Source organism: Lampetra planeri, chromosome 28 (genome assembly GCF_965212315.1).
Source record: "Lampetra planeri chromosome 28, kcLamPlan1.2.h2, whole genome shotgun sequence".
Taxonomy (NCBI): Eukaryota; Metazoa; Chordata; class Hyperoartia; order Petromyzontiformes; family Petromyzontidae; genus Lampetra; species Lampetra planeri.
In genome coordinates this window covers 2,532,035-2,547,794 of record NC_136134.1, presented here as the reverse complement: position 1 = coordinate 2,547,794, position 15,760 = coordinate 2,532,035, and the positions used below count along the sequence as shown (strand labels likewise).

Here is a 15,760-nt window from a genome sequence, read left to right as displayed (position 1 = left end):
TAGGTAGCCAACCGTGCTAATAAGGCAAGCATGGCAAGCAACGTGTGGCAGATCACCATGCCTAGCTTCATCTGTCTCAACAGTGGCCGTATTTATGCACCATACCAGGAACTCAATAAAGTAATCGTAATTCACGGTATGCACAAGATAGGTCCAGATACTCCTTGCCATGGATGTACATCGCCAAGGAATTGAACCTCGGGTGCTGGGATGTGAGTGGCACGTGTGAACCAATGCACCACCACTTTTTGCAAAAAATACAAAAATCCCCCATATAGCCTTAACAGACTGTTGGGGCAAGTGCTGTTCGTGAGCAACTATGAAAGCTGGTACAGCACACCAGGGGGTGGGTGGCTAACATGCCCGGCTGCGTTTGTCTCCCGAGTGGCGATGTTTACACACCACACCAGCTATTCATTTGAGGCTGAGCCGGCCTAGGTGATGCCCAGAACCGGTTCAGATAATCGTCACTGGTGTTGGCCGTGAGCAGCAATCAAACTCGGGTTGCCGGGTTTGTAGCGAACCGCGACCCTACCGCTCCCCACTTGTTGCACACACATAAACACAGACACATAAGTGTACAGCTCTTTTATCAGTCGACTGCTGGATTATGAGGTCCTCCCTATACAGTGTGGGTCGTGGTGGACATTTGACCAAACTTCACCATGTTGGTGAGTGTGGGGTCATGAAGACGCGCAGCGGAAGTACAACACAAAAACGCATTTTCCTGAAATGCCCTCTGCTGTCCACAACGTAGTCCTGCACACACAAGACAACGAATTCAGGCCAACTATAAAAACTATAACCTTATTTCACTAGGTAAGGCCCAATGAGCTATACAGCTCTTTTTCAAAAGCGACCTGGCCACAAATGATCGCTTAACGAAGTGGCTTATCATGTGGAAAAGTATAGCAGCCAAATACTCTAAGCGCATGTTTTTAAATGTGGATGGAAATACCGGAGGACCCGGAGAAAAAACCATGCGACCACGGGGAGAACATGAAAACTTTAAATATAGAGGTGTCAGGGTTGGGATCGAACCGACGAACTCTCTGTATACCAGACGAGGGAGTTAACAGCTCGCCACCGTGGTGCCCAACACCATCACAGTCCTGTTAGCGAGCACCTATTTTGGCTTGTCCACTAGCATGTGATGGGAGCAGTGGCCACAGCTCCAGCAGCAAATGACCCCACTTTGCTGATGTCGTATTTGAAATACAAAAATAAATAACAAGGTGCCCTTTCCACACGTGCGACGTTGCTCACCTGCGCTTTGGCCAGTTGCGACTGATGCTGCTGAAGGGTGTCCTTGAGCTGTTCATGCTGCTCCAGCAGGTTGTTGTGATTTTGCTACGAGGGGAAAGAGAAACATGCATGCACACATGCACATACTTATTTTTTTTAAAGACAAAGATCCCCCTCGTTAACAACCTATACAGGCTGTTTGGACAAGTGCTGTTAAGCGAGCACGGTGCACGACAAAGGGGTGGGTGGCCAGCACCACGCCCAGCTGCCTTCATACCCCCCATTGCTGATGTTTACACACCTCACCTGGTACTCATTTAAGGTTGAGTTAACCTTGGAGAGGCCCAGGACCAGTTAAGATAATCAGGACTGTTAGCTGAGGCCAGACGACTGGGTTCTAACACAGTGTGCTAACCACTACATTACCACTTTCCATTTACAGATACAAAGACCCCCCATGTAGCCTTTTATAAACTTTTGGGGGAAATTATGTTGGCGAGCACCTATGAAGGCCAGCATGGAGCACGAGGGGGTGGGTGGCCAACACCACGCCCGGCAACCTTCATCTCCCCAGGTCCCATGTTCACATACCACACCAGGTACTAATTGAAGGCCGAGTGAACCTAGGATATGCCCAGGAAGGGTTCAGATATTCCTCACCATTATTGGTCACGAGCAGGAATCAAAACCCTCAACGGGTTCGTAGCGCGGCACGCTATCCACTTCACTCGAATTCCCCGTACGATACGTTTACACGCGTACATACATACACGGGCACATATTTGGGCTCTGTTGCAGGCAACATGACAGAGTGGAATGGGGCTTATCACCAGTGGGTGTGACGCACGTTAAAAGTGAGACGGTGCGCATAACATTCTTTTGAAGGTGTGCGTACAGAGGTCAGAGGTGTGGACATGCAGCGTTTCTTTTACTGGGGGGTTAACCTCAGAGGCAAATGCAGAAAACTGTCAATCTAATGGCTCCACAGTGCCGGATCATGAACACACATTCTAAAATCACAACAAATTACTTTTATAATCAGGCCCCAATATTGTACAATGCAGTCTTCCACTCTCATCCACTCTACCCCTCTGGCTTCTCTGTATGTGCAATGAAGAATGGCCAGTGACTGAAACATCGCCTATTATATATTTTAATTTTAAGGCCACAGTGTTATTGATGAATGCGTCCAGTTTTTATATTAAAATAGCATCTAAACACAACCACATCTCAAGGGATTTGTTTATTTTAATTTGTAAATCTGTATCCGGGCCTGCAATATAAAAAGTGTAAAGGATAAAAGTGTTGCGGCGCAACTTACGACACAGAGGCAGGTCTTGGTCGGGGCTCACGCCGCGTTTATAAAGGGCTTACGCCTAACAGGGGTGACAGGCTTATGCCTAACAAGAACCCCCTCGCCTAGAACTCCCCGGGGACAGGGAACTGGGAATCCTACAACCCCGGCTAACTCGGATCTCCTCCCTGCACCGGCCTGGGGCTCAACCGACTTCGGCCGGTCGGGTGGAGTGGCTTCCCTTAGCCTCGTGTGAGGATCACCTACCCCGGGTCCCAACTCGTACCCCCGACGAACCCCGGTTACGTCCCGGGTCTCCCTTTAAATACCCCCCGGGGGACATGACGTCACCATCCCCCAAGCTCCGCCTGACGTCACGTTCTGCGACGCCACTCTCTCCGAGGGCGAGTGTGACGTGACGCCACCCACTAGTCCTCTACAAAAGGACGGACAATTCGCAATGGGAAATTTACTATCACGAGACGTTGTGTTTATATTTGTTGTGTTTAGTTAGTTGTCCTTCTCCGATTAGCACCGTTGTCTAAGGTGCGAAAGAAGTTCAACATGCAGTACATTAGCTTACAGCATGCAATCAACTGCTCGATCACACCAGTGTACTTTACACTCTTTTATTTAACTCACTCTGGCTGTTGTTGTTGTCGTATCCTCAAATCTTGTAACTCAATTTTAACCCACTTCCCAATGTGGTATCGACTGAAAACTTCGTATACTTATGTCTTACTGATAACAATACTATATTCTATCAAAAAATACAAATAAAATTTTAAACTATCTTTTTTATACGTTATGTTTCAGCTTGGGTCTAATTGTACACGCTCAACTGACGTTGGCTGTAATTCACCATGGTCCCTTACGTTATGGCAAGCTTCGGGACCACTTCCTGGAGTCGTGGAGTATTTTTAAATATTACTTATTTGTATTTGTTTACCAACCCTTACTGTAGTGCATGCAGTGTCTGACCAGAGTCAGTGGCAAGATGTTAACTACCTCACCTGGTAAACAGGAAATCGTAGGTTCGATACCCCCACCCTGACACCTGTGTATTCGAAGTTTGCATGCTCTCTCCCCGTGGTCACATGGATTTTTCTCCGGGTAATTCCCTCCACATTTAGAAACGTGCGTTTAGAGTATTTGGCTCCTAGAAATCTCCACATGATAAGCCACTTCATTAAGCTATCATTTGTGGCTGGCTCGCTTCTGAGCCACCATTTTGTGGGCAGGCTATATAGCTCAGTGGGCCTTACCCGAGTAAAAAATAAAAATAATTTTTAGTCACCTGGGTCTCTTGCAGATGATTGTGCACGTCCTGGTGAGCCTTGCGCAGCTGTTTGCCTTCCTCCCGCAGCTTGTACATGTTTTCTACATGGCGACACGGGCAAAGAGCCGCTCGTTAAAAATGCAACGGCACGAGCAAGCACCTGTGTGTGAAACCACCGTGCCCCCTGCAGCATGCCAAGGACATAAACAAGCAGCAAGCGCAGCGCGAAAAGGGGAGCTTTATTATTCAAACGTAAAGCACAAAATGGTTGATTGTCGGGGGGACATTCAAGCAATTTTGTCACATGGCCACAGTACCATCTCAACGTCACGCGAGGCCTTGTGCAGATGAGGGGAAGAGGGGCGCTCGAGAGAGACAGCGAGAGGCAAAGACAGCAAGAAGAAAGATACACACAGGGGGGCAGAGAAACAAATACCCACAGAGGCACATAGAGAGACAAACAACGGAGACAACAGGCACATATACATTTTTTTGGGGGGGGGAGCCCTAAATAAATGGATCGCATGTGCACAAAGCACATGTAAACACGTAGATGGCACCATGTGGCCACCAGCAGCCACTCATGTGTCTACTCCTTTGCTAAAATTACATCTGGGCTCCATCAAACCAGCCTCCAAGGAGCAAAATCCATCTGGGGATTCAGGATATGAAATGCAGCGGGGAGGGAAACGCACTTCCTGATGCAAACGCTGCTTGACATCTGAAGCTCTGTGTCCAGCATAGGGTAGTGGTGAGGGGGACACTGCAACCACTCCACCTTTGTTTGCTAAGTGCCAGTGTTTGTTGACACACCCCGCACCGCTGTCAGGTGCAGGAGTGTAAAAGTACCAAGTAGAGAGAGCTGTAAATAGAATGGAATAGAGAGCGCTGAACACAAGTTGTGGAAGAGAAAAGTGCTAAGTGCTCTGTGTCGAGGGGCCCACGTGCTGTGGTGTAGGGTGCCGGACATAGCATAGCAACGGCAAACTGGGCGGAGGGTTCCAAGAACAGGCTGCGAGACGCAAAGTGCTGCCTCAAGATGTTTTTGCACCCTGTGTGTAATGTGCCGCATACGTGCTGCCATGTACGTGGCATGGTTTCTGAGTGGCAGGTGCTGAGTAAAGGACAGTGAATGGATGGTAGTGGCAGTGGAAGGGAATATCAGCCGGTCAGTCAGTTTATCATGGGTAAGGTCCATAATATATTGAAGGCATAGGTAATGTGAGACCCATGAGCCAGGGGATAGGGGTGGTATCACATTGTATTTACTCGACTGCTTCGTATTCAATTGGCAGTGCAGCAGGTGGCACTTTGCTCTTCAAACCGGGTGACCCGAGTTTTTATTTACTTGGTTCGAGCACACGAACGAACGCTCTCAAACGGGGAAGATTTTTTTTCAGAGTGCCGCAGTTCCCTGGCTCAAAAATGTTGGGAGGAGCCGCCTGCCTAGGCTCAATTATACACTCCGTCGCCTATGGCGCTCAGCCCAGACAACAACAAGTCCACCGTGGAAGATGTCAAGCGTTACACAATTAATTTAGACATGGGTGGAATGGGGGGGGGGGCAGGACAAGATGAGGCTCACGGTGCAGGGAGCTGATCTCGGTGTCCTTGTCTTGCTGCAGCTGCCCCAGCTCCTCTTGGTGCCGCTGCAGCGCTCGCTCGTGCGTGTCCTGCAGCACCGTGTGCTGCTCGTGGATGTCTGTGTACTGCTGCTTCAGCTCCTCGTGCTGCGACTGTTGTGGTGTACGCATACAATACATGTTTTGTCGTGGCGTTTTATAAGCAGAACCCTTGTTCTTTTTCTATGCGTATCATGCATGTATAGTCCACCGGCTATATTGGCATTAATTCTAGATTTGAAGCTTTCGTGACTGCAAGGATTCATACTCTTAGGTTTTTTCGGTAAAGTCACGTAGGTGAAAATAAATAATAAAATAGAAATAATAGAAATAAAAATATAAATCACGATGTTTCGGAGGCAACACAAGTCTCCGTCATCAGGTGGGACCGTCACAGCTAGATTTACTGTATCAAGTGAGGCAAAATACCAAGATACAAGTTCTTAAATACAAGTTAAGGGGGGAGGAGGGGGAGGGGCCAATGAATGGAATGTGTTGGGGGGGGGCTAAAAGAGAACAATAGGTGCACATTTTGTTGTTTTATATTGGCATTCCAGATGAGCAAGCACACAAAGGTGTGGAGGTTTGTATCCTCGGCCACTGGAACCCAATAGTTCCAGGTCTGGCCCAGCAGCATCACCAAGGCCTGGGTAAGTGTGCCCTCTGTGGGCCTCAGTCACTCCTCTACAATTGGCCACTGCCACCCCTTTTACCCTCCGTGCCAACTGCAGCTGGGGATGGAGGTCAGGAAGGGTTTGTTTAAACAAAACGTTTGCTTTAGACTTAGATCAATGTTTACATGTATGCGATTAGACTCCATTAGGATCCAGGCTCGCCAGACCCTGGCTATTTGAATTCCCACTGAGCCGGACCAAGTCAGAAAATAGTTTTTAAAAAAATCTGCAAATGTATTTAAAATTCCAGAGCATAGCAAATACCACACAATTATTTACATACGACATCATTTACAATGTTAAGACATAATAAGATGCACCACAAAATTCTATATTAAATGTACTTTAAATGAAACTGGATTAAATGCACTTATATTGTAATACGTTAGCGGCAAGGGAGGAGCTGTGGAGGATGGTGGGAAGGGGTTATGGGGAGGGCCGAGTCGTGGGGGATGAGGGAGGAGTGGGGAGAGCAGCATACCCTCGGGTACCTTGGCTATAACGACCGTACAGCACAGTACACACATACGTACCGTACTTTTTTTTGGTCTTTACAATCACACCCAACGCGTATACACTACACACACTCATATTTATTACATACCGGCTAGACAAACACACTATACAGGGATTTAGTTTTTTTCCCCCGCATTCATTTTAAATGCAGTCGTGGCTGACCAGACTTCATCCATCCGGACCAGGACTCCTCCTCTCTTCGTCCGGGCTAGATGGGGCTTTACCGTGCTGCTAGTTAAAAATCTGGTCATTTTACCATCTTCTGCCATGCATTTTGACTGCGGACAGTGGCTGGAAAGTTGAACCAAGCGAGTTACATCACGGCACGCCACTTGCTTGCCCGATCACCCAGAGCTATCGCGAGTGGTTCCAGGATCGGCCAGTGTGAAAGTGGCAGCGCCATGGTTATTCAACCGCACCAGGCAGCCGGGCCTGCCCCATCCTTCCTTGTTGATTGGTTTGGCTCAGGTGAACTACCGTAGGAATATGGCACTTAGCCTGGTCCGGCCTGGTTCAAGTAACCAAGCCAGCAGTTCTCAGTGGTCATGGAAACACGGCACGCTTGTTGACGTTACACCAAACAATGCATGATGCATGGTTTCCGTTCTTATCATCCGATGCCAGCGGCTGGTTGCCTTAAACAGCTTTAACATGAAACGCTTAAAATAGAGCGTGCTGAGCTACATGACAAACTATTAGTGGAGCAGATAAGTAAATGTATTTTTTCAGGAATTATTTAAATGTTGATAGTCTTGAAACTCGCGAGAGTTATGAGAGATCGTGTCTCTTTTCAGAAAGAAGAGTGAGCCACTTGAAAATGACCATCACTTATTTATATTTTAACGACACAATTGGCCGAGTTGTCCAGTTTGGAAGATTACAGACCAGCATGGTAAAGTACGGACAAATAGCCTCCACGACGCCCATGGCACAGGGAAGCCCTCATCCAGCAGCGGATTGGCAAAGGGCTGTCCGTGTATGCGAGCTGAAGATGTGCAGTGCCGGTTTGTTAGTCTCACTTTCTCACCAGTCTGAGATGGCTCACCTTGAGGATCTGGTGCTGGGCATTGAGCGAGTTGTATCTGTTCAATGATTCTTGCTGTTGAAAGCAACATGTGGATACACGCGCATGCACACGGTGGTAAGCACGAGTAGAACACACAAATAAAACCTAATATTGAAATAATAACGTACATCCAAACCACTACAGACAGTCCCAGGATTGCGGAAGATCCTTATGGAAATGTTCCCATAAATCATGTGAAATAAAATTCGGTACGTGGAAATGTTTGCGTTACGGATGAATACCGCGGAGTGAGGCGTCAGGCTGCCCTCCACTCGAACTTTACTAGGATCAAGGTAAATGGAATTTATCGTGATTATGGGGGAACATTTTTCAGTTTCCGACATACGGAAAATTCGGGTTACCGATGGCTCTCGGGAACCATACCCTTCCGTAACCCGGGGACTGTCTGTACTTTGTGGGAAGTCAACTCAACAATGGTTGCCCTTTGGAGGGACTGGCCAATACCATGGGAATGTGGAATTTCCACTAACGAGATGAAAGCCACCCCAGTGCTTTATATTAAGCAGAAAGAAGCTTAAAAAATAATCATGACATTTGTCCCTAAAGCCACACGATGGTTCCTTATTTTTAAGCATGAATAAATAAATGGACCAATTAGAACCCAAACAACCAAACAAATTACAGCTCGCTCGCCAACATTGCAATGTGTGGTATAAAGCCAGAACACGTGGTTATATATTTTGCACTTCAAAAGAAGTACATTCAGTTTTACTTGCGCGTGTACTTATCTGGGTATAATGTCAAGTTTAGCACCATTGTGACCCACACTTCCAGACTCTGATGTTTAGCGGTCATGCATAACTAATGCATTTACCAACGTTTCAATTTTATAGACAGGACAAAGATCCCCTGTATAGCCTGAAAAGACTTTTGGGGCAAGTGCTGTTAGCGAGTACCTAAGAAATACCAGCACAGCAGACAAGGGGGGGGGGGGGGTGGCCAGCACTATGCCTGGCCACCTTTGTCTCCCTAGTGGGAATGTGTACACATCACACCTGGTACTATTTTGAGGCTGAGTCGATCTAGGGGAAGCCCAGGAACAGTTCAGATAATCGTCTCTGATGCCAGCGGTGAATGGGAATCACGCTCGAGTTGCTGGGTTCCTCGTGCAGTGCGCCAACCACTGCACCACCACTCCCCGCATTCCTATTTTAAGGACAGTCGCATTCACACTCACACGTGTGCTGAACTCTCTCCTTGCCTGATTAAATTCCTGTTTCACGCCAATCCTCAAGCAAGCTTTACAGGATCCACCTCCGCTACCCGTGGGTCAGGCTGTCCACAAGTGTGAATGTACTCCACACCACCAGCTGGGATGTGGCTCTTCTGCTGTGCACTGTATGACACCACAGCTAAACTTGCTGTAAAAGCAAAACCGAGTTTCCAAGAGAATGATTGCACTGCTCTCTAACAGCACTTGCCCCAACAGTCTGTTGAAGGCTACATGGGGGATCTTTGTTTGTTAGTGTGCCCTGGTGAAGATAAAACATGCTTCAGCATACTGTTCAGTATTGATGTAATTAAGAAAACATTAGGCAATATATTTTCAAAACACGGTTTACCAAACCATCGTTAATAGCCGTATGTGTGTGCGCTGGTTTACTAAACCATCGTTAATAACCACATGTGTGTGCGCTGGTTTACTAAACCATCGTTAATAGCCATATGTGTGTACCCTGGTTTACTAAACCATCGTTAATAACCACATGTGTGTGCGCTGGTTTACTAAACCATCGTTAATAGCCATATGTGTGTACGCTGGTTTACTAAACCATCGTTAATAGCCATGTGTACATTGAACTTCTTTCACAAAAATACGTAGCCAACCGTGCTAATCGGAGGTTTTGGGGGGAGGAAAACAAAAATCAGTTCTAAAGAAATGCGTTTTCAATTTAGAGACGATAATTATGATTTAGGAACGTGATAATGATGGTTTAAAGCCCTCTGTTAATTCACTGCTGGATGAAGGTCTTCCCGCACCGTTGTCAGTCATGGAGGATGTTTGACCATACTTCCCCACATTGGTCAGTGGGGGTTTGTGAAGGTGGGAGCCCAAGACCGAATTAGATATCACTCACCACTAAAATGAACCATGGCTGGGAATCAAACTCAGGTCCTCTGGGCATCATAGCAAAGTGGGTTCACCACTGTGCCCACCGCTCCACCCTCATATAAACATAATGACAGGAAAAATACGTGATATAATCAATGCTTAGTTTGGCCCAACCTTCCATACACATGGGGCTTATATACAACTAGAAAGCAGCCACGAAATGAATCACTAAAGCAGCAGGGGATGTTGGAGGCGAGTGGTCGGTGTGTGACACTATGGGTGCAGTACCTTATCCTTGCTCAGATTCTCCTGCACCTCCAGCTTATAGAGCAGAAAATCTGCATTGCAAACAGAAAAAAAAAACCTCAATCAGATAATCCTTGGCACAAATAACACGCCCGCTAAGGCTGCAATCTCTGAGCTTTACTGCAGCAGTTTTGTAACCTTTGGTAAGTGATGACGTAATGGACCGGAGCTATGCTCTCTAATCCGAGTAACTGGCGATCCACTCTGCATTCACAAAGATTGAAATCCAGCACTACGGCATTTCAATGACCCCACTTACCTGCTCACTGGCCTGGTGTGGTGCTCGGGTAGAGTGCTTGATGCACAAGCACAACTCTGTGAGTTCAATTCAAGTTCAGGGGTAAATGCAACCCAGCATCCCTTGGGGGTCATGAAATTGAATACAGATTTGTTTGTAGTCCTATACAAACATGTGACCCTGTAATGAGATTGTGGAAGTTCTGCCACTGGTTCAGGGTCACCAAGCGACTTGATTGTTGGCCTGTTGCTCGTTTGAGTAGGGAGACTCTGTCTTGCCCAGTTGCACCTGCCGTTACGAGCGACACCTTTCCTTAGATGAATGTTGGGGAAAGTTCTGTTAGTGAGTGCCTACGAAGGTCAGAATGGTACACGAGGGGATGATGACCAGCACCACGCCCGACCGTCTTTGTCTCTCCAGTAGTGATGCTTGCACACTGCACCAGGTACTCATTTAAGGCTGTAACCGCAGTGTTGGGTTTGCTATCATTTGTCACTGTTGATCAGCGAACCAGTCATGTGCAAAGTAGGTAGAAACCAGCACCTTCAGCAGACATGGCAATTACATGTGTCAAACGAGGACAAACCATTTGAGGAAGGGGGCAAGGTGGGGACAGTCTTAAAGAATAAGAAAAATGTTCACGGTTGTAAACGTCCAGCCTGGACATCTGCGGTTAAATGTTCCCCATGCATTTGGCTCGTGCCGTGAGTGCCAATAGCCGCCTGCACGGTGCTGCCAAATTCATCAAAGGCGGTCGTCTGCTGCCACACGTCGTGTTCCGTGCATGCGTCACGAGTCGCGCTATCTGCGGCGGTGGTGCCCCCCCACCCCCATGGCATGCCTGGCCCATCCCGTGTGTTCTTTATTCTTCGTTTGACGATCGGTCTCCGGTAACCAGACAAATGCCTGTGTGGGCCAGGAAGCAAGCAGTATGGTGCGCGTATTTATGCATGAGTACCGACGGGCCCATTTGCTCTGGGTGTGTCTCACTTCCAAAACTGGATAACAACTTGCTGTGCAAACCATTACTATGACCGTCTCATGTTTGAGCATCGGTGGCCTACGCGCTGCGTTCTAAGCGACGTGCGTGCCGCCCCTCCGTGCGTGTTGCAGCCTGTCCCACACGTGCCTTGCTGCACGCACAAAACATTGAGATACATGTCATGATTTCTCAATTCATCGGCAAATCTTTTTTTACGGTTACGATAAATACATCGAGTGACGTGTACAAATGTATGCTGCATGTTTATTTGGACAAGATGGAACAAATAGGAGACAGTGGAAACGGCACAGGAAATTCAGATATTATAAATGAGACAGTACAAACAATATAGCACATGACAAAATAAAACCGATGCTTCAGTTGAATCTTGACCACAATCATGGCAATTCATTGGAATGAGACAGGGATAATAAGGGAAGGAGAGTTCAGTCGAGCGGATCGGTACATGCCTACTTCCCATGCTACGTGGCCCTCGTGCCCAAGTATGCTCTGTGCATCACGCTTTGCAATTTGAACTTGCCAAGCCGTGATAATTGGTTTTTTACCCTTCTATTTGGCAACAAAACTGACACCTGTTTTACAAGGAGTCATGATTGCATTGACCACAATACCTGCAGTCGGAATGCAAACAAAAAACAAAACTCTAATCAATTTCAAGGACAATGCATAGATTATAATGTATGCACTATCCTTGAAATTGATTGGTCCACACCCGAGACAGCTTTCTTTAGAGCCTAGTCTCACATGGTGTTGGACCAGATGACGCCAAAAGGTGCACAACTCATGGACAATGAACCATCAGAGTATGAGAGCTCGGGGTAAGCATTTACACCATTGGAACCTCATTTGCCTGTAACAAAATATGATAATTGTCTTTTTACCCTTTTATCTGGCAACAAAACTGAAAACTTTTTTTACAAGGAGTCATAAAAAAAGGTGTCAGTTTTGTTGCCAGATAAAAGGGTAAAAAACCAATTATCATATTTTGTTACTGGCAAATGAGGTTCCAATGGTTGCCAAGCCGTGTTATTTGTTTTTTGCTGCAAACACTACGCAATGTATGCATCATGTGCACTGTAGCCATTTGCCCCTAAGTGACGGTGCTGTCGCCACAGCGCATGTGCCAAGCTAGGTGCACATTGAGTGCACTGTACAGACACACACGCATACACACCTTCCTTGGTCTTCTTGTGGTCACCCCTCTCCCTCTGCAGGGACTTCTCCAGCCTGGAGCGATGTTCGTAAACCACTGCGGGAGAGACACATATCGGTTCACATAGCCCACTCAACCTCTGTGCATCCTTTAGCCAGGCCCGTGAAAACACGTGTGCATCTCAATCACATCAAAGCCACAACAAACATCAACATCTTGGGCACGATTTCTGTTAAAAATTAAGTCATGAACATGTGCCCAAATCACCCGAAATGTGCCTGATCTCATCATATTTCAGGAACTATGCAGGATTTGAGCCCGAACAGTGGAGTGGTCACCACCATGAATAAAACAGGTGCTATAGCCTGCGAGGGGATACATGTACACAATGCCATAAACACAGCCATGACCACAAATGAGTGTTCTTTGAGAGAAAACGTCTGAGTGATTTGTTCTTGCTTAGACTTATCTGCGATGTCCTCTTTAACCACATCTGTTTTTCATACTTTGACACTGCCAAAAAAAGGTCCAAATATGCATTCCTCTACGAACATTTAAGTACAACTTTTCTCTCTTTCAAAAGTTACACACTCAAAAAACTATCCTTGGGAAAAAAAGGCAATCACGTCGGCTTGCAAGCAATGACGTGTTTCTCTTTTTGGGTCATGTCATCATTCCTATTGCCATGCGAAATGTTTTCATTTCAAGAACCCAATGCACACGCCGTTGCCCAGGGTTTAAAAATCACAGTGACCATTTCTATGGTGTAAGTCTTACACGATGCAATGAAGCTCTTCAAGAAATATGCTGGGGAAAAAACTTGGAAGCAATCGGCTTGCCAAGTGTTTTTTTTTAAGAAACAGGCTGCAATAGCTCAGCTTCCTCGTGAAGCGCAGGTTTAAAATACAGCCCTATGACAATCCATAATTTGTGCATGGCGGTAGCCCATCCAAGCGCCTGGAGTGGCTTCAACTATGAATGTAATTGATGGAATAATTACATCCCTACTGGGTAAGCATCCGTGAACTAGGAGCTATTTAGTCTTAGAGTTGCGTACTCCTTCAAGCCAGCATGTCAGATCCCTAAAGAATAAAATACCTGCGAGCACAGTCATAACTCCCTGTGCAGTCCTCCTACGCGCGTTATCTCCAGGGATATATTAAGAGCTTTCTGCCGCTTGTTTAATTTAAACGAGTTTCGAATTAAATTAATCCCCCAGGGGCAGGCAGTCTCTACATCTCCAACACATTCCTTTGCAAGAATGTCACATGTACAAAGTGAACCCAAACACACCCCCAGTGTGAGCAGACAGCGGGCGTCTCTGCTTGTGTTTCATACCGCTCGACTTCCCGAAACGAGGTCACCGGCTACACAAAACCAATACGATGCTGAAAAATGGCATCATCCATCATCATGCTACACTTTCAGCTCAAGGTCCACCGTAATTAAATCACATAAGGGCAGTTCCACGATTTTGGATGTAACATTTCCGACACTTTTTGAGGATGTGGGTGGTGGGAAGAGCGGGTGGCTCAGTGGATAGTGCACCGAGCTATTTTAACCCAGCGACCCAAATTGGATGCCCGCCACGATTAATATAAGTGGCGAGCGACATCTGAACTGCTTGTCCTGGACGTCCACTTCACCAACCCGTGCGCTGACCAGCGTGGTGAAGTATGGTTAAACAAACCCCAATAACGATATAGTGCTGGCTGGCCTTCATCCAGCAGTGGATTAACAAAAGGGCAATACAAATAGTATTATTGCTATTCAATATGGGCATAATTATGAGCATAACCATGAAGTGATTTTGAAATGAGCAAAGTATTTCAACCAATTAGGACCGTGAATTTGTTCATCTTTTTGGAAAATGGAAAAATGCTCATAAATGCCATGGTATAAAACATAGGAATTTTCCATCCACACGGTCATATTCCATGTAATGAGTCATATATTTTAATATACAGATATCGTTAACTGAAAAACAACATATTACATGTATTATGAGCATATATGAGAAAAGAACTCACACATTTGTCAATAACACTACCTTATAGAGAAAAAGAATGTAATACTTAAAAATAAAAAGTATATAATACTATGAAGAAGGTCAATGGGCCTTTTTCACAGCTGAGTTTGTATTTATTCATTTGTGCACCACTGCCCAAGCACAATCACCAAATAGTAAGGAATACTCAGAAGATTTTGAAATTTTCACTGAGGTCTAATTTGTGGAAATGCCCTTCACAATCAAACGAAAAATATGACTGTGCGATATGGTGGTGGGTTTAACGACATTAATATTGATGCGATATAACCCTAAAAAAAACGTTATTGTGGATAATATAACACTGTAGTCCATCAGCCTATGGGCCTTGTGAATCAATGTATTCCACCGCATTTGTTTAAAGATAAACTCCAGACCAGTTTAAACAATCCAAGTCTCATCTGCAGAGTACTGCCTGTTGGAGAGTCCACATTTTACTATTGAGACTCAGAAAGTTTTAAACTGGACCATAGATGGCATGATTAAATACATATTTCCAGAAAACATTGCTCCATATTGGCCCACGTCGGTGTGTATAGTATAGTTTGCAATGTATGGATATTTTAATAAAAGCTGCGAAAAAAATCATGTTGGGGAGTGGAATAAAAATGTAGTTCCCATTTTGTCCCAAAGAACACCAGCTGGAGAGTAGATATAAACCCACATCTCTCATTGCCTGCCCACTGTTGCTTAAATACTATATAATAAAATAATGTACAATCTGTCAATAATGGATGAGCATCTGCCAATGGAGAACTGCACTGTGATTGTGAGCATGAATCCCAATGGAAAAGCCACGAGCTCAAATTCAGTTCCATCATCCTCTCGGAGGTTTACTATGGGAGGTCAACAGTGATCGGGCTTACAAATAAGACTTGGCCCCAGCAAGGTAATATGGAATTATCGAGAATAGGTTTTGGGGTAGCCAGTGGTCATGAGCCATGGCGAATGCTCATTTGCAGGGCCGCTGAAAGGGCACCACGATGGCGAGATGTTAACTACCTCGCCTGGTATACAGGAAGTTGTGGGTTCGATCCCAGCCCTGACGCCTGTATATTTGGAGTTTGCATGTTCTCCCCGTGGTCACGTGGATTTTTCTCCACATCCTCTGGTTTACTTCTGTTATTTACCATGAAAGATGATACATTGCTCAGATTTTTCACGAATAATGTTTAGTATGCTAAAACATATTATCCAGACGTAATATTATGAATATAACGACGTAATTATGTATATGCAATTA

General features: G+C 45.9%; 1 protein-coding gene across 1 annotated transcript in view; it reads right to left on the bottom strand.

The window, feature by feature from the left end:
* LOC144728244 (uncharacterized) overlaps positions 1–15,760 on the bottom strand; it is a 40,147-nt gene that overhangs the window by 9,296 nt on the left and 15,091 nt on the right. The window contains 6 exon segments of the mRNA XM_078607550.1: positions 1,267–1,350; positions 3,837–3,919; positions 5,404–5,554; positions 7,676–7,729; positions 10,059–10,108; positions 12,492–12,566. Coding sequence (XP_078463676.1) covers positions 1,267–1,350; positions 3,837–3,919; positions 5,404–5,554; positions 7,676–7,729; positions 10,059–10,108; positions 12,492–12,566 — 497 coding nt within the window.